Here is a 27,861-nt window from a genome sequence, read left to right as displayed (position 1 = left end):
TGGGAGCAACAGGTGCGCCCAGCCTGGCATGCCTGTATGTTGGGAATTTTGAGGAGCGGCATGTATTCAATGAGGCGGCGCCCTTTTTCGAGAACATCTTAATGTGGCGCCGCTTCATTGATGACATTTTCTTTATCTGGGAGGGTGAGGAATCTATTCTCCAACAGTTTTTAGAGTGGTTGAATCTAGGCGACCCCAATTTAAGGTTCACTGAATCGTATAACAGCAATGCGGTGAACTTTTTGGATATCACTATTAAGAATGTAGAGGGAGTTCTTTCTGTGTAGTTATTCACTAAACCTACAGATAAGAACATGTTACTCCACTATAAGAGTTATCATCCCCGAACACAAAGAGACAACATACCATTTGGGCAGTTTTGGATTGCGAAGAAACTGTTCAGATCTTGATGATTTTTATAAGCATTCTGAAAACCTAAAGAAGAAACTGTCTGATAGAGGTTACCCTAAGAAACTTATTAGACATTCATTCAAACGAGCCCGGTTCTATAATAGGGACAGTATGTTAAATCCAGATATAAGTGAAAAACAAAAGAAAAAAGAAGCTACTAGGAACAAGTTAGTGTTTGTGAGTCAGTACTCGAACATAGCTAACAGGCTGAAAAATGCTATTACTTCTAGTTGGAATATCCTGAATGAGGGTGAAGAGGTGAAACTACCTAGACCTCTATTTGCGTTGAAACGGAATGACAATATACGCAAAAATCTAGTACAAACATATAGAGATACGAATGTTATGAGACAAAGTACTCTAACTGGTAGTATAGCCTTAGGAAACAACAAATGCAGCAATTGCTCAGTATGTGACAATTTTATAGTAACAAAAAGCTTCACCTATAATGGATACACGATTAAATCAAAAAGTTTGAATAACTGCAGGAGTAGTAATGTGGTGTACATTTTATGCTGTCCTTGTAATCTGGCTTATGTCGGGGAGACCAGTCGTGAATTAAGACTCCGACTGATTGAACACAGATCGGCTTTGAAAACCGGTAAACATAATGCCCCTTTAGTTGAACACTATAGCGATGTAAAACTTGGATACTCGGAATTTGAATGGTTTATAGCGGAAAAAATAACTACAGGTAAAAGAGGTGGTAACCCTGAAAAAAAGAGAAAGAACAGAGAACCGTGGTACATTTCAACATTAGACACGATAGAGGATTGAACACTAAGGAAGATTGGATTCGAATTGTAACGTAAAATGAGATTGTTCAAATATCTGTATAACAAAACATTAAGGAGTGAGGAGGATGTAGATAAGGATTAACGTTAAAAATATCTAGGAGATAGTGCTCACATCATAAAGAATATTGTATTTAGGCATATACTGATATCAAATACTCAAGATAAAATTGTTGTCTTGACTATGATAACAGAAATTTATAATGAACTCGATTAAAAGAAATATATAGTGGAGACATGATAACTAGGTACCAACGTATAGTTGCATATGTTTATAGAAGCAGAAACAATAAGACATATTTGCACTAGTATAGTAACATATGATGACCTACTGAACAGATTTAAAGAGTCCGCATATAGCTGTAAATACGGTAAAGCTTGGAAAATAACCGAAATAGTAATATCGGGTCTCTCTATATAATGGTAAGGACTCGCAATTAAAGACGAGGATAGTGGACTCATAATTAAAGATGGCAATAGTGCACCACAATAGCGAAGGAATTGATGTTAATATTCATTGGAAAGTTTGGAACACATAAGGATGTAATAGATGACAAATAAAATAGATGTCATTTATGAATCGAAAAGGAAAAACATTTTTTTTCAACCAAAACAGTTAAAAGATCAATATTTGAGTTGGGGACAAATAAGAATCAATATGGTGAAGATAATTGTAATATCCTGTAGATAGGCACATCGCAATAAAGTTTTATTTAGTGTTTTTCCGCAAAAAAGCGGAAACAATCAAGTTCGTCTTCGAAGTCGCCACAATTATACGTCATCATAGGGAGAAATATTAGCGACGTGACATAGGACGTAATAAACTTAAATAGAGGTGGAACGTATACGAGAACCGACTGTGATGAACTCCAACGGAATGCCCGGGTCGTCGGAATAGAGGTGAGACGTGAGCTTGAGTATGGCAGTTGCTAACAGAGAGTAAGACTCTGGCTTTATGAGGTTTAGGGTTAGAACGCTGGAAACAGATCAAGCTTAGCGAGGTATGCAAACAATTGCGGTGATTGAAATATGTAGTGAATATATGAGCATATCAAGTATCGGCTCAATATCAAGATTATCGTAGCAGCGAAGAAGGTAGTAGAAAGATGCAGGTAGTAACGTAGTGAATTTAGGTGACGCTCAATAAGGGCAGGTAAGATATCAGTATGCAGCGGTGATATACATAGTCTGAACAAGAGTTATGGCCCCAATCAGTAAGGCTCGCAATGAACAACTATGTGGAGGCACCACACTGCTTGTTGAGGTGCGATGGCATATCAATATGGACGAGGTTATGTTTGTGAGAACTCATCAGCCTCGAGTGAGATAACATTTGTAATACGATACATAGAGGTGTTTATTTAGGATTAGGGTAGGCTTAGAAATACCGAAGAGAGGCAATAGAGATATGTCTAAAGGCCTAAATATAGAGATTAGACTTTATATGTTAAAAAGATATATGGCAAATAAAAGAAAATGACATAAAAATAATGAGTAATTGAAATACATAAAAATACACACATGTTTTACAGCCACGAACGAGGCATCTGATTGAGAGATAGAACCGAGAGTCACCATTGAAAACGTTTAACAAGAAATGATTGGTTTTCCTGAGATATTGCTGAATTGATACAGCCCATTGAATTGGGCCATAGGTAAGAGGGCCACGAGCAAATACTTACAAATAGAAGGTGGAGTATTTATTCTCTATAGATGATGATTAATTAACTGAAAGCAAACAATTATAGTTCTTTTTTGATCAAATAAGAACACCAGATCCATAAAGAATTCTATATAGAGACTGGAAAGGTAAATGATGTCTATATTTAAATAAATAAAAAACAAATTGACGCTTTTGCTATAAAGGCTCGTGATGATGAGAGAACGAGACAGTAATAGAAGTGATATATGTCCTCTACTTTGAAGAAAAATTAAGGAAATCTGCCCTAAAATTGTTGATGACCAGTGGGAGAAGTCATAAAACTAATCTCCGAGTGCAGGTTTGCACCGGTGAGTGTAGAACAAGTTACTTACCTTCGGTAACGATGTATCTGTAAGAAACATTAGTTAGTTAGATTCCTCACCTTAGAATATCCCCAGGCGTCAGACTGGATCCGGAAGATTTTTCGTCAGCAATACCCCTTGCGCGTCGCTAGGCGTCGTCTGCGGCTCCGCGTCCGTCGTCGGCGTCGTGCGCCGGAATGACGGAGTACTTAGACGCCGCCCTCGCGCGCTGACGTCAGTTCTTGTACATAGCTTTCCGCGCCAGGAACACAGAGCCATGCAAAGACCGACACTGGTGCCAAAAATAAAATCTAGGGGCCTGAAAAGGATAACCTTAACCCTAGATGTCAGTTCGCAGAACGGAGAGGATGGGTGGGTCGGTGAGGAATCTAACTAATGTTTCTTACAGATACATCGTTACCGAAGGTAAGTAACTTGTTCATCTGAAAGAAACACGTTAGTTAGATTCCTCACCTTAGAATAGATACCCAAGCAATACCATCCCCGGTGGTGGGTCTGCGAACCAAGATCACACCAGAAAGTCCTGGAGGACAGAACGGCCAAAGAAGCCATCCCTCCGGACTTGGCTGTCAAGGCAATAATGTCTGGCAAACGTGTGTAGCGAAGCCCACGTCGCCGCCTGACAGATGTCCTGCAAAGGGACACCCCGTCCCAAAGCAGTAGTAGCCGCTGTGGCCCGAGTAGGATGGGCGCGCAGCCCAACAGGAGGGTCCTTTTTTGCCAAGGAATAACAAATTTTGATGCACAAAACGACCCACCGAGAGATGGTCTGTTTGTGCACAGCTTTCCCCTTCTTAGCACCCACGTATCCAACGAAAAGTTGGTCGTCCACCCGGAACTGCTTTGTGCGGTCCAGATAATAGGAGAGCGCACGTTTTGGGTCCAGACGGTGGAGCCTCTCTTCCTCTTTGGAAGGATGCGGAAAGAAGGTGGGCAAGGTGACAGACTGCCCAAGATGAAATGGAGTCACCACTTTCGGAAGAAAGGAGGGACGAGGCCGAAGGACAACCTTGTCCGGATGAACAGAGAGAAAAGGAGGCTTTGAAGATAAAGCCTGGAGCTCAATCACCCGTCTAGCCGAGGTGATGGCTACCAGAAAAGCAGTCTTAAGCGTCAGCAGACGAAGAGGACAATTATGAAGAGGCTCAAAGGGAGCACACATTAGAAATGTGAGAACAAGATTCAAGTCCCACTGAGGCATTACAAAAGGGACAGGAGGGAACGTGTGAGTAATGCCTTTTAGAAAGCGTGTAACTACAGGGGACTTGAAAAGAGAAGGCTGATCAGGAAGCCGCAAGAAGGCAGAGATGGCAGCAAGATAAGCTTTCAGGGTGCCCAGGGCAGAGCCCTGCCGGGCCAAAGAAAGAAGAAAGAGGAGAACCTCAGAAAGAGGGGCGGAAAGGGGATCCACAGCCTTTGCTGTGCACCATGCCATAAATTTGTTCCACCGGCAGGCGTATACCGTCTTTGTGGAGGGACGCCTGGCTGCCAGAATGATACCACAGACTTCAGGAGGCAAGTCAAATGGCATCAACTGCCGCCGCTCAATCTCCACGCATGGAGGTGGAGGCTGGACAGGTTCGGGTGGAGGACCGTCCCCTGCTGCTGCGACAGAAGATCCTCCCGAAGGGGCAGATGTATCGGAGGATCGGTCAACATACTGAGTAGCTCGGGATACCAGTACCTTCGTGCCCAATCCGGAGCCACCAAGATGACTTGGGCCAGGTCGTGCCTGATCTTCTTCAGCACTCTGGGCAGAAGTGGTATAGGCGGAAAGGCGTACAACAGACCGCAACTCCACTCGTGACGAAAAGCGTCGCCGAGCGAGTGCCGCCTTGGAAATTCCAACGCGCAGAACTGCTGACATTGCGCGTTCTCTTCGGTGGCGAATAGATCTAACCAAGGCTCTCCCCACTGCTGAAAGAGACCTTGCGCCACTTCGGAGTTCAGACGCCATTCGTGATCCATCATGCACCGGCGGCTGAGTTCGTCTGCTCTGGCGTTCAGAGAGCCCGCCAGATGTTGAACCACCAGGGTGACGCCCTGGTGTTCCAGCCACGTCCAGAGGCGCAGAGCCTCCTGACAAAGGGTCCACGACCCCACCCCGCCCTGTTTGTTGCAATACCACATGGCGGTGGTGTTGTCTGTGAACACCTGCACGACACTTCACCGGACAGAGGGAAGAAAGGCTTTCAGTGCAAGTCGGATCGCTCTCAACTCCAACAGGTTGATGTGGAGACGAGACTCCGCCGGAGACCAGAGGCCTCTGATCTCCGCCTCTCCCATATGGCCACCGCATCCCAGGAGGGACGCATCCGCCACTACGACATGCTCCGGTTGGGGAAGGGAGAGGCTCTTGCCCTTGACCCAATCGCGGTCCGTGAGCCACCACTGCAACTGCCGTGCAGTGCCCTCCGAGATCAAGACATGGTCGGACAGGTTGCCGTGATGCTGGGCCCACTGAAACTTCAGGTCCCACTGCAGAGCCCGCATGCGCCGCCTGGCGTGATGCACTAGTAGGATGCAGGAGGCCATCAGCCCCAGAAGCCGCAACACTAGCCTGACCGAAACCCAGGATAGAGGCCGAAAGATGGGAATCAGGGCCTGAATATCCCGGACCCGCTGTTCCGGCAGATAGACCCGGAACTGCGCCGAATCGAGAACCGCTCCGATGAAGAGGAGCTTCTGAGAGGGACTCAAGTGTGACTTCAGCACGTTGATGGAAAATCCCAGCAAATGCAGGAGATCCGCCGTAGTCTGGAGGTGGGAGACGACTGTCTGGGGCGAGCCCGCCTTCAACAACCAGTCGTCAAGATAGGGGAAGACTGGAACCCCTGATCTGCGCAGATGAGCTGCGACCACCGCCATCACTTTCGTGAACACCCGAGGGGCACTGGTGAGGCCGAAGGGGAGCACGGTAAACTGAAAGTGCTCTTGGCCCACCGTGAACCGCAGGTAACGCCGGTGGGCCGGCAGGACGGGGATGTGGAAATATGCGTCCTGCCAGTCCAACGCTACCATCCAGTCTCCAGGGTCTAGGGCAGCTAGAACCTGAGCCAAAGTTAACATCTTGAACCTTTCCTTCCGGAGGAAGGCATTGACGTTACGGAGGTCCAAGATAGGGCGTAGGCCCCCTTTGCCCTTCTTGGGAACCAGAAAGTAGTGGGAATAACAACCACGACCTACTTCTGGGCTCGGAACGCGCTCGACGGCCCCCTTGGCCAAGAGGGCCGAAACTTCCTCGTGGAGAAGATTCAAATGATCCCCCGAGATACGGTGGTGCTGCGGTGGCATGGCTGGAGGGGTCGTCTCGAAGGGGAGGGAGTAGCCCCTTCGGACGATTTGCAGCACCCACCTGTCCGATGTGATGGACCGCCAGTGGAGCAGGTGATGGCGAACTCTGCCGCCCACTGGCGTGGAATGGGCCTGAAAGCTCGGACTAGGAACGCTTTGAGGCGGATGCTGCCGGGGTGGATGTGGGCTGACCTCGTCGTCCTCCAGAACCGCCTCGGCGGAAACCACTTCCGCGCGCAGGTTGGTTCTGCGGCTGGTGGCTAGGCGTACATGAGGAGGCACCCCTTCCTTGGCCACGAAAGGGGCGAAAAGCGGAAGTTTGCGACCGCGGGGCCGAGAGGCCCAAGGACTTGGCCGTAGCCCGGGAGTCCTTAAAGCGATTCAGCGCACTATCCGCTTTCTCACCAAAAAGGCGAGTGCCATCAAAGGGCATGTCCATGAGAGTGCTCTGGACATCACCCGAAAAGGACGTGGACTGCAGCCAGGTGTGACGTCTAAGCGCCACCGTGGTAGAAATCGCCCTATCCAGCGAGTCCGTAGTGTCAAGCCCACAGCGGATAGCATGCCGTGCTGCATCCCTCCCATCGGCCAGAGCCTGGGTAAGTCGTGTCTGGACCTCCTCCGGACACAGGGGCAGCACGTCCTCCACCGTATCCCACAGAGTGGGAATAACGGTCCAAGAGACAGGCGGTGTTCAAAGACCGCAGGCCCAAACTAAGGGAGGAGAACAGCTTTTTGCCAAACTGTTCCAGTCTCTTGGAATCCCGGTCCGGCGGAGCAGTCGGGAAGGAGGATTGGGAGGTAGAGGCCTGGATAACCAGGCTCTCGGGGATAGGGTGTTGGGACAGAAAACTGGGGTCGCCCGGAGCAGGGCGGTGGCGCCTGGCGACGTTCCTGTCCACAGGAGGAACTGTGGAGGGCTTGGACCAGGTGCCCTGCAGAACGTCAATGAGGGCCTCATTGAATTGCAGCAGAGGCTCAGTGGAGCTTGCTGCAGACTGAAGCACCTCAGTGAGGACGTTAGTCCTCACAGCCACGGAAGGTAGCTCGAGCCCAAGGGCTGCGGCCGCCTTGCGCAGCACCACAGAGAAAGCAGCACCCTCGTCGGAGGAGAGATGAATCCAGTGTCCGGAGAGGTATCCAGGCCACTGGCCTCCTCCAGTTCATCTGCCCAATCCTGTGACAGTTGAGCCTGAGCGGCCATAGGATCCTCGGATCCCTCCCAGTTGTCCCCATCATCCGATTCCTGGTATGCAGGAGGAAGGATCGGAGCCGGGCGATAGACAAAATGTGTCTCCAGCGGCGCCGAATGCGGCGTCCATCGACGCCGTATCGGCGCCGGGCTGAACCGGGGCTCGACGCCGAGCGGAGTCGGCGTCGGAGGTGGTACCGGTGTCGACGCCGGTGGTGGTGGCGTGACGATGTCGACCGGCGTCGGCGGGGACTCGGGAACGGGTCCCTCGGGCGCTTGCGGCGTCGAGGCCGGAGCCGTCAACGGCGCCTGGGCCGGAGCCGCCGGCAGGCAAGGTTGCCCAGTCGGGTCCGCGGGGCCCGAAGGCGCGCCAGCGGGCGTCGACGGCGGAGCCAGGTTCCTCATGGCCGAGAGGAAGGCACTGACTTCCGCCGGCGTCGCGTCAGTCCCAGGGACCGGTGGGTATGGGGACATGCGCGGCGCCTGCGGCACCGCCAGAGCCGCGGGGGTGGAACCACCCTGACCCTCGGCCGAGTCGCGCGACCGGCGAGGTGAGTCCGAAGAGCGGTGTCCCCTCTTGGACTTCTTGGAGTGCTTCGACTTACCCGAAGACTTGGATCCCGACGACCGATGATGACGTCGGCTGCGGCTCCGCGACCGATCCTTGGACCTCCTCCTGGACCGGGATCGAGAGGGGCGCGGAGCCGAGTGGCGAATCTCGAGAAGCTTACGGGACCGCTCCCGTCTAGCCTTCGAGGTCAGGGCCTTGCAGTCCGAACACGACTCCGCGTCGTGGTCGAGGCCCAAGCAGTAAAGACACCGGCGGTGATGGTCCGTAACCGACATCAAGCGGCTACAGTCAGCACAGGCTTTAAAACCAGGCATCCTACCGGAGTCGAGACAAGATCAAAAAGGATCGAAAAAGTTAGTCAAAAAGTGACTAAAGGGGTAGCTCTCCCAGATCTGCGCTTACTGGCGTGGAAAAAAGAAGAACTGACGTCAGCGCGCGAGGGCGGCGTCTAAGTACTGCGTCGTCGTCATTCCGGTGCACGACGCCGACGATGGACGCGGAGCCGCAGACGACGCCTAGCGACGCGCAAGGGGTATTGCGGACGAAAAATCTTCCGGATCCAGTCTGACGCCTGGGGATATTCTAAGGTGAGGAATCTAACTAACGTGTTTCTTTCAGATAATTATAATTAGCTATGATTCAATGAAAAGAACGTGAGCATGATTAAATGAATTGATGATTTGTGACAGTGGGGATTGAAGCACTTATGGATTATAAATGTTATAATAAGAAAAGTATATAAGATTATGTTGTGTGTATATATATATATATATATATATATATATATATATATATATATATATATATATTCACTGAAAAAACCATGGGTTTCACACACGTTATAGTTAGGAATTAGCATTTAAAAAACCTTAGAAATTCAGTGAAAAAACCATAGGTTTCACACATGTTATAGTTAGCTGGACATTTTACTCGTAAAAAACCAATGAAATTGCCCCGTTATAGTTAGTTCAGCTAACTATAACTCGCACGCGCCCGCAATGCACTGCTGATGACGTCACATATTACATCACTCATGACATGGTCAGTGACATCACTCATGACATCACTGATGACATCATCCAGTGAATGTGTGTTTTTCTGAAAATTAAATATGTTTTATATATGTATATCTCAAGGTCGATGGAAGAATAAATGGGTATATAAGTGTCTAAATGGATGATTTGTTTTTGAAAAATTGATTGTGTAACTGACTGATTAAGTGTATCATAGTGAATACATGGCTTAGTGAGTAATGTTTAAATATGTAAATATCTGTATCAGTCTCTCACTTTGTGTATAAGTGGCTGCATGGGTTGGTGAGTAGCTACATGGGAGTCTATATAGGTTATTAGTTGGTTTTTTGAGTGTCAGTCTGAGTGTCTGCATGGTTCGGTGGGGGGTATTATGTAGTGCATAGGTGCATGAATGAGTCACTCACTGTTTGTATGTGTTGAAGACAGCATGTGTGCAGGACTGTATGGGTGGATGAGTGTGTGTATGGGTGTGTTAGTGAGTGAATGACTGTCTCAATAGTGTCTTTATGAGTAACTACATACGTTTTAAACTAGTATATGTGACTATTGGTGTATATAAGTGAGTATATGTGAGAGTGAGAGATTGAAAGAGTTCCTGTATGAATAAGTATGTGTTTCTATAAGTGATTGTTTAAAAGACTAAGTATGTGTAAGTTTCCGTAGAAGTAAGTGTGGTGGTGTGTGTATAACTGTATATGCAAGTAAAAGTATGTTTGATTCTTTATTAGCATGAGTGACTATGTGTGTGAGTAACTCTATGGATGAGTGGCATTGTGTAACTGGATGTATAGGTGTATGAGTACATATGATGAGTGAGTACATGTATGAGTGACTGTATAGGACTGTTGGTGAATGAGTGAATGTGTATGTGAATCTTAGAATTACTGAAGAGGTTGTTGTAACTGGTATTGGTATGTCCATTGTTTTAAAAATTTTAGTCTCTATTATTGAATGTGTGTATCAAAGGTTATATTAGGGTGAGAGGAGGTCTGCCACTCTATCACAAGGATGATGTCATCAGTGATGTCATTTGAGATGTCATCAGTGATGTCATGAGTGATGTCACTGACCATGTCATGAGTGATGTAATATGTGACGTCATCAGCAGTGCATTGCGGGCGCGTGCGAGTTATAGTTAGTTCAGCTAACTATAACGGGGCAATTTCATTGGTTTTTTACGAGTAAAATGTCCAGCTAACTATAACATGTGTGAAACCTATGGTTTTTTCACTGAATTTCTAAGGTTTTTTAAATGCTAATTCCTAACTATAACGTGTGTGAAACCCATGGTTTTTTCAGTGAATTTGCAAGGTTTTTTAAATGCTAATTCCTAACTATAACGTGTGTGAAACCTATGGTTTTTTCAGTGAATTTGCAAGGTTTTTTAAATGCTAATCCCTAAATATTTCGTTTTTGAAACCTATGTTTTTTTCTGAGAATTTGTATGGTTTTTTATATGCTAAGTTATGTATTTTTAATTAAAGATATTTTTTTTTATTTAAATAAAATTACTTTATATTCATTTATATATTATCTGTATTTTTTTTTTAAATATTTTTTTAAATAATTCAATTTGTTTTTTGTTTTTTTTATAATTTTTTTAATTATTTAATGTCCTCTTTTTTTTTTTTTTTTTTTTATTTATAAATTCTTGGGGTGCGCGCTCTGAGCGCGCACCTAGTACTATTTCGTATGTTTTTTATGAATTCCGGCGTACGTTATTTACGTACGCAAATATACTTATTGGTGCGCGCTGGGAGCGCGCACCCAGTACGTATGCGTACGTACGTACGCATGCGTCCTACGCCCTCGACGCGGTTTACTTCCGCATACGCTAAAATTACACGCAATAACGGTCGCGTATACGCGTGTTAAACGTATGCGCGCTAGGTGCGCGTATATGACGTATGCACCTGCGCGTTTACGCGTTCGCGCATACGTCATCACGGGGTGCGCGCACGGAGCTTGCGCAGTGCGCGCACCTCGGGTTTATACATAATAAAACAACATTTCTTATTGGTTATCATTACTTTCAGTTTCTAATTGTTTCAATACCACACCCAATCCCCTCATGGCAAGTCATGTGATCAAGAATCATCACTTATGATTGGTTTGAAGTACTTTCTGTTCCAGATTCTTCCCAAACCACACCTACTCCCCTCATTATTAGTTCTGATTCCTTTGGAGAAGGAGCTATTCTGTTGTTGAGAGACAATGGCTGAACAGCAACCTACTTCAGACAGTGACCAGGACACTCTTGAGAGGCAGAGGAACAGGAAGCAGAAAGACAGCTTTGTATGGCAGTTTTTTACTTTTCCTGAGAATGAGAAAAAGGTAAATGCACCAAAAGTTACATGTGTACTTTGTAAAAAAGTCTTATCTCGTGGGAATCCTAACAAGAAATATTCTTTTAGCATTCACACTATGTTGAGACATGTTTACAAAATGCACCCAGCATCTTATCGTCGAGCTTCTGGAGAAAACCCTCCACCTGCTCAGCCGACGACATCAGCAGCAGCTCAGCCGAGCACATCTTCGGCAGCTCAGGGGAGCACTTCAGCTGCGATGGTGCCTTCACCTGTTTCTTTACCTCTTGTTGGTCCACCTTGTTTGGCGAGGTTGTCTACACGGTGCACTGATTGCGGTTCTCTTATTTCTGTGGGGGAGACCAGTCTTGATCTCCTTCAGAGAAAATTTGATGCGCATTCATGCACTAGGCCATAGATGTTTTTTCTTTTTTTGCGTTTTTCTCTTCCTGTTTCCCTCCATTAACTCAAGGGCTCTTTTAAGAGGCACTTATAAACTTAACCAAACAAATTTTTTTTTTGAAAATTTTTTTAAAAATTTTTTTGAGGTGCGCGCACCCTGCGCGCACCCAAGGTTTTTTTTTTTTTTTTTTTTTTTTGAGAGACTCCCCCTTTTTCCTACTAATGCAACTGTGAAATCACCAGAGCAAAACGCAACAAATCTCTTCCTGTAATTCCTATTTGCACACAGAGTCATGTTTTCACATTAGTCACAAAACGAAAAATCTTTGCCAATTTGAATGCACACTTACTGCTCTTTTTTGTTGGCAAGTGAAAATCACTTTTACAGACTGACACATTATGAATCCACTTTTCAGATTTTTTTAAATGCACATGTCCAGACTGCTTTTTCAGACCACAAACCATGTGTATGCTGGGTGACTGCCTACACTCCAGCAAGGGCAACCAGCCTTAGTGATGCTGAATGTATTTGCATTACAGACTGAAACCTCAAAACCCCACAGCACATTATCAGAGCCAGGACCTCTGTTCTCTACACCTCTCTCCACTCAGCAGAACCAGATAATGGCAATCTTTCCCTCTATTTTTCCACACATATACATGTTAATTTCAAATCTCACTGCTTCCCCCTTTTTTTCAAATGTAATCACACATTTCTATTGCTTGAAAACCAACCCTTTTCCAAAAGTACCCTTCCCCCTACTTCACTTCTGCCTAGTTCCCTTCCCCCAACTTGACTTCTGCCTGCTACCATAGCAACAGCTCATGGAACACTGCTGTGTGGAGTTAGGTCAGAAGTTCGCCACACAATGTTTCAATTCCACAGAGCAAGAGTGCTTGACTTTTCAAACCTTACAGCAAATCCATAGTACTGTTCTTTGGTAACACATTTTTCTGAACCAATACAAAACATGCTTCTATTATTTTACACATAGCCTAGTTTTTAGTGTAGAATGGTATGAAACAGCCAATCAGTTCTTTTTTTTTTTTATAAAAAATATGTATGCCTCCATTTCCAAACTGTCTTTCATTTCTTTTTACCATTCTACTGAATTACACCTCCTGAGTGCATCCAGATCTCCTTTGAAGATGTTCACAGTGTGGATTGTAGGACACAGCTATGTCTTCTGGAGTGAAAAATTTGCAGAGAAAAGAGGTATGGTGAGAGACCTTGCTTTGCCAAATGTAGACATCAAGTGGATTGGTCAGAGAGGGTTAAAGTGGCACCAATTAATGCCTTTGGTGAAAACCTTTCAACATCTCCCACAGCCTAACCTTATTATTGTGCACTGTGGTGGTAATGATCTAGGCACTTTAACTGGGGTAGGTTTGGAAATGCTTATTAAGGACACCTTTGTGCAATTGATGTCGCTTTTTCCACAAACTGCCTTTGTATATTCTAACATATGCCAAAGGCAAAAGTGGAACTGGTCCAACCAATTTTGTCCGCAGATTGACAAAGCAAGGAAGCACGTCAACAAATCTATTTCTGCTTTCCTCAGAGACTATGGTATGGGTTCCATTTACCACAACAACTTGCGTTACGACATGCAAGACATTTATAGAGGAGATGGTGTGCACTTCAATGATGAAGGGAACAGAGTCTTCCTCTTGAACCTCAGACTCTGCGTCGGTACTTACTTGTAGGTACCGAAAAACAAACAATAAACACAAGGGCTCTTTTTAGAGCCACCTTATATCTAAACACTTAAATGCAATTTTTTTTAAATTTCTTTTATTATTTTTTTTTTCCGGGTGCGCGCAGGGTGCGCGCACTCGGCGATATTTGTTTACAAAATATTATTCTTTTTTTTTGCCCTACAAGGTCCTACTTTGACCCCCTTACAATGCCTACTGGGTCTATTTCTACCCACTCTGCCCCCTTTTCAAGTGCTCCCCCTTTGTTTATCACCCCCTCTTTATGCGATAGCCAAAATGGCGGCCGCCGCTTCCTGACTTCCACCGATTCGAATGTTTACTAAGATCTAACAACCAATCAGAATTGCGCTCGCGCACGGCAAGGTGCGCGCACCCAGCGCGCACTCTGCGCGCTTACAGATATATATATTGATTCAAAGGCTATTTTCTCAGAATCTACTGAACAGATTTACACCAAACCTACAAAAGGCACTTCCTTGACCTAGGGACTACCTCTCTGCCAAATTTTGAGTAATTCTGTTCAGCCGTTCGGGCTGTAGCTCGTTCTAAAGGTCCTATGGAAAAATGCATGGGAAAAACGCGTTTTGGGACCCCCCTTTTATCTCAGCCCCCGCTTGACAGATCCCCCCCGAGACTTTCAGGGTAGGAGCGGAGCGTAGCGCCCCACCTATTTTGAGAAATTCGCGAGGATTCGTCGACCGGCGCCAAAGTTATTCAAAATAGAATGTTGAGGTTTTCCTATGGAAACGTGGTCCTAACTATAACTACCTACTGGCGACCGCCAGTAGGTAATATATGGATAAACAAGCTTGATGTGAAAGATGATTAAGAGGGTGTTACATAAAGAAAAGTAATGATGCAGTATAGAATTGATATAGATGGATGCATATGTTTACTTGTTTATTGTCTTATTTGTTTATAGCTCTGACATGTAACAGATGGTTTTAACTATATGATATAAGGAGAATAAACTCAGTGTCCTGAAGAAGGTGGTCCAAATAAAATACACCACCGAAACGCGTCGACGCATAACTAAGTGATGTTAAATTGGGCAGGAGTTAGTACCAAACTATAGACAGGAAAAACTATACTCGTGCTATATGCTGGCTACGAATCAAGCCTGATTAACACAGGAATGACATAGTGTATTGTCTTTTTATTCTCTCCTTTTTATTTTATATGTATAGTTGTTTTTTAAATTGTTTTTATATTCTACATAATAATTGTGTATTATAAATGCATTTGTGAAATTGTTTAAGGTCATTTGATTGAACAAATAGCAGAATAAACTTACATGATTTTATTATCAATAAGTGCTTCACCTGTGTAAAATGTAAAGATTGTGTGTAGTATGAATGATGAGATGAGTGTGGCAAATTGAATCTGCCTTTCATCGAAAGGAAATTCGTTTTTTAACGGTAATAATTCTTGCCCTAACAGGATCTTTAAAGATCTTGTCTGTATGCTTAAGCATCCCTTTGAGCATTGGTAATGTGTGAGTAGCTCTCTGAGAGGAACTTACGGTTTAGAACAAGAAATCCTCTTCAAGAGCCTCTTTGTGCAACTCCACACCATGATAATGAGCAGCCGTGTTAAGTAGCTCTACGTATCCTATCTTGTCGTCGGGTGGTGAGGGTTTGGAAGGATAAAGATCCGGATCATAATCAGTGTTCAGATCAGCGTCATAGTCCTCCCATGGGTCATTAATGTCCTTTGGCCTATCCTCATTCCCATGCCCTCCATCCTGTGGATTAGGTGACAGTGGTGGTGAATAATTTGTGGGTGTGATGAGCAAATTTGGATCAGTGGGTGAAGGAGTTGGAATGTAAGGTGGAGAAGGGTTAGTACCCACATTCTTTCTCTTTAAAGGACTGTGGTAGTCCTCCTGTAGGCCCATGTTCCTCTTCTCTGGCAATTTGGCATAAATATGTCTAGTTCCTTTCGTTTTGGATCCCGAGGCGGAACGTCGAAACAAGGCTCTTTTGATGGAGTCTTTTTCTCTTTGGGCGCCGCTTTCGGCATCGAAACATTCGGCTACGAAGTTCTCGGCTACGAAGATTTACTCTTCAGTAGCGAGGAAATGGTCACCAAGACATGTTTTGGTTTCGATGCCAAAGTTTTCGGCTCGGCACAGGCATGGGGTTGACCCGAGCCGGAAGGCTTTTCCTTGTGTTTAGCCGCCGGGCCCTATGGTGGGGGATCCGAAACTTTCTTGGTGACGACCTTGGCCCTAGGGCAGAGGAGGGACCAGAGCCTTTTTCTTATTGTAGTGCAGGGGCAAGGGGGTTTCTGTACTCACGGTACGCTGATCCGGTGTAACTTGCTCCTGTTCTTCCATGTCGGAGTCAGCCTCGGAGATATGCTCTGCTTCTTATTCGGCTACTTGAGCTTGAAATTCTTCTCAGTCAGAATCTTCCCCGAAGAGGTCTGGTGCAGAGCCGCTTTGATGTTGCATTTTGTGACGTCGAGCCAGACGGTCACGGAGCGTCTTCTTGGATCGAAACGATCGGCAAGCGTCACAGTCTTGTTCGACGTGTTCCGGGGATAGGCAGAGGTTGCACACTTCGTGCACGTCGGTGCGTGGAAACTTTGTGACAGAGCTTGAATGGAGTCCGTTCCATCGACTGCTAGCACGCCCGATGCGGGTAGGCCCAACAGTCCTCCACGAGTTGTCCGATCTAAGAGCTTTGAGTCGAAACGATACGCGAAGAATGGGTAATGTGATCGAGCAACAATACTGTCGAGGGTAGTGAATTGCGTGTCGAAGGGAACCCGAGAAACGGTGCCGAACCAGAGCGCAGCAATTCACATACGAATCCGATGGGCGAGAAAAACAATCTAACAATGGAGTCAATACCTATGCGTGCTACCTACCTCGAGACTGAAGTGCACACATCCGGACCCAACACTAGATGGCTCACATGCTTTGAACAGATCTTTATAGAAGGTAAGTATCTTTTTCTTCAGATGGATACTTCTACCTGCATATTCCTCACCTTTGATTAGATTCCCACGCAGTATTCCCCAAAAAGGAGGGTCTGAAGAAATTAATACAAGGAAATCCTGCAGGATAAAACAACTGAAATATCCACCCCTCAGCATCTATGTTGCAGCGCTTCAAATGTTTGCCACCAGCACTGCCCTAGCTAAATCTGCCCTAGACTATTTAGCTCTGGAAGAGCGAATTCAAATTAGCTGGGGTGGTTCCTTCTTCACCAGAGCATAGCAGATCGTAATATACAGGATAATCTGGGAAGAGACCGCCTTGCCCTTCTTACAGCCTGTGTACCCGACAAGGAGCTGGTCATCAGATCTAATATCCTAGGTGACTAATGTAGAACTTTACCACAAGTCGGGCATCCTACCATTGGAGCCTCTCCTCCTCTTTGGTAAGGTGGGTGAAAGCTTGGAAAGGTAATCAACAATCCCAGGTGAAAAGGGCACACCATCTTAGGAAGAAAAGCAGCTTTAGTTCACAGAACTAGCTTGCCAGGGAAAGGAAGACACTTAAAGCTTGGAGCTCAATAACTCAGTGAGCCGACGTTATAGTCAATGGAAGAAACCTTTTAAAAGTAAAAGTTTCAACTGGCAACTTTGTAAGGGCCCAAAGGGAGTTCCCTTTAAAAACATCAAAACAAGATTTAAGCCCATCTGCGGCATGATCGATAAACCCAGTGAATAGGTTTGTCAATCCTTTAAAACGTCTATGCACTATCTGCGTCTTGAGCAAGAACGATTAGTTTGAAAGGCATACAAAGGCTGAGACATACTCTTGAACTGTGGCGATTTCAGAACCACAGAATATCGACCAAAGATGCTTTCAAGGTTTCTAAACCATGCCAGTACACCACGATACAAACTTGTTTCATATACCCGAACACACCTACTTAGTTGAGGAGTGACAAGCTGAAAGGCTCATATTAACCACCTCCAACGGTAGTTGACGGCCTGCTCAAACTCCACGCATGAAGGTCTAGACTCTGGAGATTAGGGTGCATGAACTGAACCCCCGGAACCCCAAACGGACAGCAGATCCACTCTGAGCGGCAGACAAAAAACGGCAAACAGGCAGAGGTGCAGTAGGTCTGCATACCGCACCCATTTAGGCAAGTCTGGGTTGATTACAATTACTTGGACTCAGCCCTACCCATCCTTCCTCAGGAAAGGCTTAGTGGAGCAGAAGGTCCCACTTCATCTGAAAAACATCCCCCATGGCTCACAGTGAAGGCTGTTGGGGGCACAGAAAATAGAGCAGTGAGCAGTCTCATGAATGGCAAAAAGGTCCACCTGAGGCAAGCCCCACTGGGGAAAGATCGTGAACAACCTCCGGATTAAGATTGCCCTCATGATCTGCGAGACGCCACCAGCTGAAGCTGTACCTCAGTTGGTGTAACAATGACCAGAGTTTCTGCACATACCAAAAGAGAACAGGCAGGCCTACTACACCCAGATTGCTGATGTACCACATCAAAATTGCATTGCCGGTCAAGATCTGGACCGAATGCCTGCAAAGGGATTGGAGGAAGGCCTTGAGCACTAACCGAATTGCCCACAGTTCTAGCAGAGTGATATATTCAAAGTGAAGAATCTGCAGGCAGAACTAGCCATCAGAAACAAATATTTTCTTAGAGATAATGAGGAAGAGAGAGATTGTTGCAGAGTGTCTGGATTATTTGAGCCAAAAAGATGAAGGGAAGTTCTTCCTCTGACTAAGCAGATCACAGTGTTTGGTCTGGAAGATGGAGGGACCTTTACTTTTCCTAGTTTGAGTGGCCCACAGGTTTAGAATTTCCCTAATTTTCACATACAAAGAAAAAAAACTGAAAGAAAAAAAAACGTACGCATGTACTGGAATTCAAGACTATTGTCAAGACTGTTAGCATTCAACTTTGCTCCTCTAATCCAATCACTTAATGCAATAGATGGGGGCACTAGTGATGGTTTTCTTAAGGTGACAGCAAAGTCATAAACAGTTGTCTTAGTGTGCCGAATATGGTGGCCAGAAGGTGCCCAAACCTAAGCACAGTTGATCACTTTAAGCAAGCCCTAAAATCACTCAAACAGCTTCCACTGGCTCAAGTATCAAATTTAAAACTTGCTGCAGCCAACCAAAGTCCTACTAGGGAAAATGTCCAGGTTACCTCTTAGATCTAGCCCCTACTTCCCTCCACACCAGAAACCTGTCAATTGGCTTAGTCTGACTTGATGATCAATGACCCTTCAAAACATAAAACTAAGTTGTCAGATCACTGGGGTTAGAGGAGCCCAGACAATGGAACAATAATAACTCACATATCTGGGTGGAACCTCAAAAACTGGGTTCTTTAATTTGACTTCCTACTACTCACTTTCCACAACAAAACTAATTAAGGATTGGTGGGTCATCTATCAGCCCTTGCATCTAGCTGGATTCTAAATCCCACCAGGTATTCCTTTTTTCTTCATTGTGTAGTCAGCGCACCGTGAAGTGGCTAATGGCGTGGTCTGGTGAAGTGCAAAACTCCATAATTAAGCAATAAACTAGTTTCAATTCTCTAGGAAAAGGATTTAATTCTTCGTGGTCATGAAAATTTGGGTTCCAGCAACCGAGAAGGCACTGAGTGAATTTCATCGGAATCCTGGTTTATGAAATAACTGTCTACCAGGTGTTAAAAACGACCCCCTTCAGCTACATTCTACACATCTCTAATCTGGGCCCAGAAAACCCTCAACATCAACCATTGTCTGCACAGCATCAGAGAGACTCTGCACTCCAGTATATCCTGCAGAGAGGCTCTGCACTCCAGTATATCCTGTTCTGCACTTGGTAGGATTTCATCATGACAACATCTGTGCACTGGAGGGGGAGTGTGCAGACCTGCACAGTCAGTCAATAAAAAGACACTGACCCCCAATATTTAAAGCACAGACTTCCTAAATACAAATCAGACTAGGACTCTGAGGTCGAATCACCAGGAACTCATCCCCCGCTTCACAAAAGCTAGGCTTGGTGGCCGATCGTTCGCCCCTAAATCCGCCTCTCTTTGGAGCTCCATGCCGGAGCACCGACGAAAGGCCAAATCCGAACCTTTATTTACGAAGACTCTGAAGACCTGGCTTTTTGGCCTACCTTAGAACTATCCCCACCAGCAACTACCACTCTGCACCTGTTGTTAGTGCCGGGACACCTCCGTTGGAGGTAGCCATGAGCTCTACAAGTTGCAATAAGAATAATAAATAATAAAAGTGCCTGGCGGAACTTCGGAGGTCTATCACAAAGATGCAAAAAAAACACACTTCGACATTGCAGTTTCTGGCCATGCTGGGTCAAAATGTTATGTTAAGTGCATATAAGTATGGATTGACAACTCATAATTCCACCTCTACATCATCTGAAGATATATATATATATATTCACTGAAAAAACCATAGGTTTCACACATGTTATAGTTAGCGGAAATTTTACTGATAAAAAACCAATGAAATTCCCCCGTTATAGTTAGTGCAGGCAACTATAACTCACGCGACCGCAATCCTCTGCTGATGCTAATACTGTATTTAGACACTTATTTGCCCATGTCTTCTTCCATACATTTTTAGCTATACATATATTACAAATATTTTTTTTTCATAAAGACACATATGTCATCAGCAGAAGATTGCGGTCGCGTGAGTTATAGTTGCCTGCACTAACTATAACGGGGGAATTTCATTGGTTTTTTATCAGTAAAATTTCCGCTAACTATAACATGTGTGAAACCTATGGTTTTTTCAGTGAATTTGCAAGGTTTTTTAAATGCTAATTCCTAACTATAACGTGTGTGAAACCTATGGTTTTTTCAGTGAATTTGTACGGTTTTTTAAATGCTAAGTTACTTTACGCCATTCGTGGCGTGCGCGCCCACTTAACGCAGTTCGTTCCGTGCGCGCACGGTGCGCTTCGCGCACCGTGCGCACACAGTGAGCACGCGGTGCGCTTTGCGCACCCACTTTACGCAGTTAGTGCCGTGCACGCACAGTGGGCACGTGGTGCGCTACGCGCACCGCGTGCCCACGTTACGCTAGATGGGCCATGTACGCACGATGCGCTTCGCGCACCGTGCGCACATGGAGGACATATGATGCACTTCGTTTTGAAAGGTAATATTTTAATTTTTCGTATATTTTATAAGCCATGCACAAATGGTGCCCTTCGGGCACCATTTGCACACGGGGTGGAGAGAGTGTGGATAATTTTTTTTTTTATTATTATTTTTTTTAATATTTTAGTTTATCTCATTGGTAATAAGCCATGCACAATTGGTGCCCTTCGGGCACCAATTGCACACGGGGAGGAGAAAGTGTGGATAATTTTTTTTTAATTTTTTACCGTACGCGTACGGTAAGCGTAATCGGCGAAATTACCAAAAAAATAAAAATTCCGTTTTTGGCCTTGGGGGATCTTTGGGGACTCCCTCAACATGGCTATGTGTGTGGGAGCTGTCTAAACAGCCCTTTACATGTTTTTGGGCTTTATATTTTAAAAATCACTCTCAGTGCGAGAGAGAAAATGGCGGCTGCCGCTTCCTGGTTTCGGCCGATTTGAATGTTTACTAAGATCTAAGAGCCAATCAGAATCGCGCTCGCGCACGCCACCGTACGCGTACCGTAAGCGCACCGTAAGCTGGCTCAGATATATATATTGATTTAAAGGCTATTTTCTCAGAATCTACTGAACAGATTTACACCAAACCTACAAAAGGCACTTCCTTGACCTGAGGACTACCTCTCTGCCAAATTTCTAGTAATTCTGTTCAGCCGTTCGGGCTGTAGCCCTGTCTAAAGGTCCTATGGAAAAATGCATGGGAAAAACGCGTTTTGGGACCCCCCTTTTATCTCAGCCCCCGCTTGACGAATCCCCCCGAGACTTTCAGGGTAGGAGCGGAGCGTAGCGCCCCACCTATTTTGAAAAATTCGCGAGGATTCGTCGACCGGCGCCAAAGTTATTCAAAATAGAATGTTGCGGATTTCCTATGGAAACGTGGTCCTAACTATAACTACCTACTGGCGACCGCCAGTAGGTAATATATATATATATATATATATATATATATATAAATCAAGCTACATATTTATTAAATTAAGTATGGTAAATCAATACTTCCTGGATATACTTACCTTTACAATATTTGGGTCCACAGTATTTAGGCCCAGTTATATTCTTAAATCGATATTCTGGGGCAATGCCTCCAGGATTGATGACCAGCAAAATGGTGTAACAAAATTGTGCCCTCCAGTGTTTTCAGTTGCTATCAATTATTACAAATTATAAAAGCAGGACGCCTCCCAGGCTACCTGCAGAGGCACTGTAGGGAGCCTAGCTTGCAACGAAGGGGCATACCGCATGGGGACTATTGCTAGTTTTGAGCCACAGCCGGCAGCCTGGTTTTGGATTCATCCAGTTTCTCTGGCATGGATGGCTAGCAAATGGCTGTGCTGGTATTCTCAGACCGATCAAATCTATAACAGACATGGCATGTTCTACCTGCAAATGGTCATAATGAACTAGTGACAGACAAATATTCAATACAATGATGAAATGTCCCATTAAACATACAAATATCGGAAGACAGAAAAAGATGCCCAACTTATATGTGAAGCAGTAAAATGGAACAAGTGAAGCCAAAAGAAAACAAAAATGTAGATAAAAGTAGTCAGAAGAAACCAAGCTAGGGAGAGAAGTGCACGGGAGATGCTTGCGTATGGTAGGTACACAGGCTTACAGACATGCAGAAATTACGCAGCAAGAAGGAAGAAAAGGCAAGTGGAAAACTGAACCTTTAGAAAGGTGCCTTGAGTTTTTCCACAGGGCTGGGTCTGTAGTCAAAGAAAAACAGTACAAAGAAAACAATTAGACTATTCCACTCTCTCTAGATCATTCAGAGTTGGAGTTATCACTTGCCTTTTAAGACTGCCCACCCACCACACAGCTGCAGATAGGGTACTAACGTTGCATGCGAACAAATAGCTTAAGTTTGACAAGATGGCAAGAGAACAACGGTTACCTACCTAGAAACGCAGATACTCCCACTAGGCACTGGGGTAAGTTGAGCCAAATTAAAAGAGGGGGATCTAGACCCATCAAGAGTTTGGTCTCTTTGCCTAGGACATGTCACAGAATCTTTTTTTTTATTATTTTGATTGTTTTTTGTTAGAAAATAGCCCAACAAGAGGCTACACAAAATAGCTCATCAATGGTATACACTTACATATGGATCTCTATCAATAATATTTAAAGTATAACAGTAACAGGTAATGGTATATTTGCTAAGCATATGCATCATAATCAGTGATACATTACAAGGAATTCGGTCTTGTTGCCTCCCTTCTCCCCCGTTCACCAGTGCTTTGTCACCCAGCATGTAGGCATGCATGTCCCTCCATGTCACAGCATCTTCCCCTAGTGCCGCCACCAGACAGCTAAGCCTGCGCGCACATATGCCAGCTTTCTGGAGACGTAAACTGTTTGTTGTCTTGACTTTGTGCAATGGTCACTCACACGACACAAAAGCCAGGATTCACCAGGTAACATTCTTGACAAACTTAGAAAGAGGCAAGTCGGGCAGGAGCAAACTACAAGCGGTTTGAAGGTACTTATAACATGCGCATTACTGTTCACCAGTTCATTTATTATGTAAAGATTCCATGTCAGTAGGACATCAATAACTATCAATGTCAGATCAGTGAGACCGGTTTATTTTGTGAGTGAGAGTGCTTCTTCATGGATTAGCGTGAGTGCGTGTAGATGTGTGAATGAGTAGGACGATACTTCAATGTATGAACGAGTGTACGGATGATGTATGAGCAAGTTAATGAATGCATGACAAATTGGTAAGAGTTCGTGGATCTATGGATGTATGGCTTGAAGGAAGGGTGAGTGAATGTCCCAGTCTCTTGCTTACACTGGTCTCCATGGGCACTCTTGTGCTTCGCACGTGCTTAACAAATATCCCACTATCACTCCTGTAGTTCTCGCCTTACGACTGTTTGATTGGCTCTTCCAATCCCCTGTATTGCCCCACCCTTGCTAGCACTCCTGCTAAACAACAAGCCTCTACAACCTCGGTCCTCCCTCCCACCTCTCTTCTGCTCTCCACCTTTTTTCTGAAACTTTCCAAGACCTCTATTCTAGCCTTTCCCTCTCTTTCCCCCTCCTCATTTCATTATGTGCTCAATGATTGTAGTTTATTATTCACTGCTCTTTTGCCAGAACACATTTCTCGAAGTTTTTACGTTTCAATGTATTACACGGTGCTAGTGTCTTCATTTAGGCACTGCTAAAGTTTTAAAGTAAAGCGCCCTCATACAATTCAGTGTGTCAGAGCTGCATAAAACCGTCAAAATGGAAATAGATAAATGGATGCAAACAGGCTATATCCATATTATCGGCTGAAACCTCAAATAGCGATAGGAATAAGGGGATAAAAGCGTTAAAAAATACACCATTGGCAAAGCCAAAGAGCTTGCCTTTGGGACATATTGGCTTTGCCAGTGGGTTTAGTGATGCATTACATCAATCCGGATACTGTGCAGCATGGTTAAAGAAGGGGTAAAAAGCCTATAGCGCAGCCACCCAAGTCATTATAGGTGTACATACCAAGGACGTGTGCACCTACAAAATGAAAAACACTTATTTTTATTTTCTGACCTAATCTAGATGGGTAAATAAACAGAAAAAACATGAACATTTTTTTGCAAGACAGTGGGGGAATAAACACAGGGGAGCGTAAGCAACAGGGGAGGGGCGTAAGCAACAGGGGAGGGGCGTAAGCAACAGATGCCAGGGAAGTATCGCAGGGGGTGGGGTGAAGCAACAAAGGGAGGTTGGGGGAGAAACATCAAGGGCGCGAGTGGGGGGAAGCAACATCAAGGGCGCGAGTGGGGGGAAGCAACATCAAGGGCGCGAGTGGGGGGAAGCAACATCGAGGGCATGGGTAGGGTAAAGCAACAGAGGTACAGTGGGAGGAAGCAACACAAAGTACGGTGGATGAAAGCAACAGAGTTTGCAGTGGGGGGAGCAAAACACGGGCCACAGGTGGGGGGAAAGCAAAACACGGGGCCACAGGTATGGGGGAAGCAAAACACGGAGGCACAAGCGCGGGGGAAAGCATCACCGAGGGCACAGGTGGGGGGGAAAGCAATACAGAGGGCACAGGTGGGGGGAGCAAAACACGGGTAAACAGGTGGGGAAAGCAAAACACGGGGGCACAGGTGAGGGGAAATCAACACAGAGAACATGCGGGGGGAGGGGGAAGCAACACCAAGGTCACAGGCGTGGATTAAAGCAACTCCGAGGGCACAGGCGGGGGGAAGCAGCACTGAGAGCACAGGCTGGGGGGGAAGCAGCACCAAGAGCACAGGCTGGGGGGGAAGCAGCACCGAGGGCACAGGCGGGGGGAAGCAGCACCGAGGGCACAGGCTGGGGGGGAAGCAGCACCTAGGGCACAGGTGGGGGGGGGGGGGGAAGCAGCACCGAGGGCACAGGCGGGGGGGGGAAGCAGCACCGAGGGCACAGGCGGGGGGGAAGCAGCACCGAGGGCACAGGCAGGGGGGAAGCAGCACCAAGGGCACAGGCAGGGGGGAAGCAGCACCAAGGGCACAGGCGTGGGGGGAAAGCAGAACCGAGGGCACAGGCTGGGGGAATGCAGCACCGAGGGCACAGGCCGGGGAAAAGCCACACAGAGGGCACAGGCCGGGGAAAAGCCACACAGAGGGCACAGGCCGGGGGAAAGCAACACAGAGGGCACAGGCCGGGGGAAAGCAACACAGAGGGCACAGGCCGGGGGAAAGCAACACAGAGGGCACAGGCCGGGGGAAAGCAACACAGAGGGCACAGGCCGGGGGAAAGCAACACAGAGGGCACAGGCCGGGGGAAAGCAACACAGAGGGCACAGGCCGGGGGAAAGCAACACAGAGGGCACAGGCCGGGGGAAAGCAACACAGAGGACACAGGCCGGGGGAAAGCAACACAGAGGACACAGGCCGGGGGAAAACAACACAGAGGGCACAGGCCGGGGGAAAGCTACAAAGAGGGCACAGGACGAGGGAAAGCTACAAAGAGGGCACAAGGACGGGGGAAAGCAACACAGAGGGCACAGGCGGGGGGGGAATTAAACAACAAGGGCGTGAGAGTGGAGAGAGAGCAACATTGAGTGCGAGGGAAACAAAAGGGAGAGAGAGAAACGTAGAACTGATGGGGGAAACAGATGAAGCACATGGGCAAGAAAGCAATGGGCACTAGGACGAGCGCATCATGGAGGGCGGGGAGGAGCATATGGGCAAGACATAGCAACACAGAGTGTGGGGAGAAGAGAAGCATGCTAGTGAGGCCGCTGGAAAACCCATATCTATTGAGAGCTTAACACAAAAGAGAGTAGTTCCATAAAAGGGAACAACGGAAGGACCCAATTAAATTGGCAATGCTCTAGGGGAGGGACAGACCAGAAGGACAAGGAAAGCCACAAATAGAAAGCCTGTAAAAGAGAGTCACAGTAAAGTAAACCAATGGTATGCAAAGGGCAGGTGCAAGTCTATGTTAATGTTAATCCCACATTATATCTTTCGCAAGGAGTTAGACGTAATGATGTTAGGAATTTCCTAGATTATTTCTGAGCAAGTATACAGGGAAAAATTGTATATTCAGGAAATGCTACATAGAACACAGTGATAAAGGCACAGTGACGTAAAGTTTCATAGGATACAGAGTAAGAGCTGATCAGCAAAAACAAAAAAAGCAAGACCCCTCCACCCACTTCAATGATTTTTGATCATTGTGAAATGCTACACAATAGAGTAAGTTACACCATGCCACAGAATGGCATGTAATCAGCATGGCAAGAAACGGTAGGGGATTCTGGAGGCAACGAGGCAGGAAAGTTCATGGAAGGCAGAAAACAAATGAAGGAATAATGATGGCCAGTAATGAGAGAGCACCGGAGTAGTGTGAACACAGTGCACAAAGCAGGATGAGGGCAGTGAAGATTGGCAACAGAGAGCACAGGGACTGTAGAACAGGCTGAAGGGAGACAGCAGTGAAGGGTTTGGGGGCAAAAGCAAAGTGTGCAGAGAAAGAGGAAACCGTGAGACCACGGGGTCGGTGAATGGCTGCATAAGATGAAAGACATCCACGATTGACCGAGTCTGGGAGTGGCAGACATGCACGGCAGGTGCTTTTTGCCTGAGGGCAATGCCATCTGGTGGCATCAGGACCCATGGTGTGGCAGAGTCAGGGTCTGTTCACTAGTTCCAACTGCAAGTCCCCGGAGAAACTCACTTTAGCGGTATTTCTTTTTGTTGCTATTTTTAAAGTATTCATGACAAACTCTTCAACAGCCAAGGCTGTCTACAGCTCGACCTCAAAATATTATAATAAAGAAGTAATTAAATTCATTAAAACAGCTAAAAACGAAAAAAAGCATTTATATGTGAAGCTTCGAAAAACCATACGTCAAACTGAAGAATATCAAAATGTAATAAGAGCATGAATGTCAAGATATGCTATACTACTAAATATGGTATTGGTTAGTGGTTCAGCCATACAATACAGTTAATTTGTTGGCATTTTACATGGGCAAATCTGTGTTTTCGATGTTGCGAGATCGTTGTCTGTTTGAATTTAAAGTTCCCAAAAAAAACATCGTAAACAAAAATGTAATGATGGTTCAGATCTGTGGGCCCTCCCATACGTAAGCCCTCCCATACGTAACTGGTACTACTAAGACAAGAGAGCTTGCTACTAGAATCTCTCACGTTAACTGCGCACTACGCTTAATTAAAAAAAAAAGTATAAAGATCCAGCTATTAAAAGAGGAAATGACTTGACAATATCTATCCTTTGACTTCGGTAGCAAAGAAGGGAGTTGCATGAGCCCGCCCAAGAAGGGAAAGTGCATCTTATGGACTCTATGGAAAGGGAACAACTACAAAAAAAATATTCGTACATATTTTCTTATGCTGCTGCTTACTTTTATACACTGCTATTGTGCCGTAGAGTACTTTCTTCAGAATTGCAATTAATATTGTAGGCAATGTAATTTATTGGATTGTATTTTACATCAGTATAACGATGGGTTTACTAAAAGACTGAAAATCTTAG

At 45.7% G+C, this 27,861-nt stretch overlaps 1 protein-coding gene across 4 annotated transcripts in view; it reads right to left on the bottom strand.

Moving 5' to 3' along the window:
• DNM1L (dynamin 1 like) overlaps positions 1-27,861 on the bottom strand; it is a 610,546-nt gene that overhangs the window by 386,576 nt on the left and 196,109 nt on the right. For 2 of the 4 annotated variants that reach the window (XM_085652402.1, XM_085652404.1), the window contains exon 3: positions 22,545-22,583. The exons of the other annotated variants lie outside the window; for them this stretch is intronic. In XM_085652402.1, the coding sequence (XP_085508528.1) occupies positions 22,545-22,583 (39 nt within the window). The remainder of the gene's footprint in view (positions 1-22,544; positions 22,584-27,861) is intronic. 4 annotated transcript variants of the gene reach the window in all.

Source organism: Triturus cristatus, chromosome 4_1 (assembly GCF_964204655.1).
Source record: "Triturus cristatus chromosome 4_1, aTriCri1.1, whole genome shotgun sequence".
Classification (NCBI taxonomy): Eukaryota; Metazoa; Chordata; class Amphibia; order Caudata; family Salamandridae; genus Triturus; species Triturus cristatus.
The sequence above is the reverse complement of the archived record's forward strand: the minus strand, read 5'-3'. Positions and strand labels throughout refer to the sequence as shown.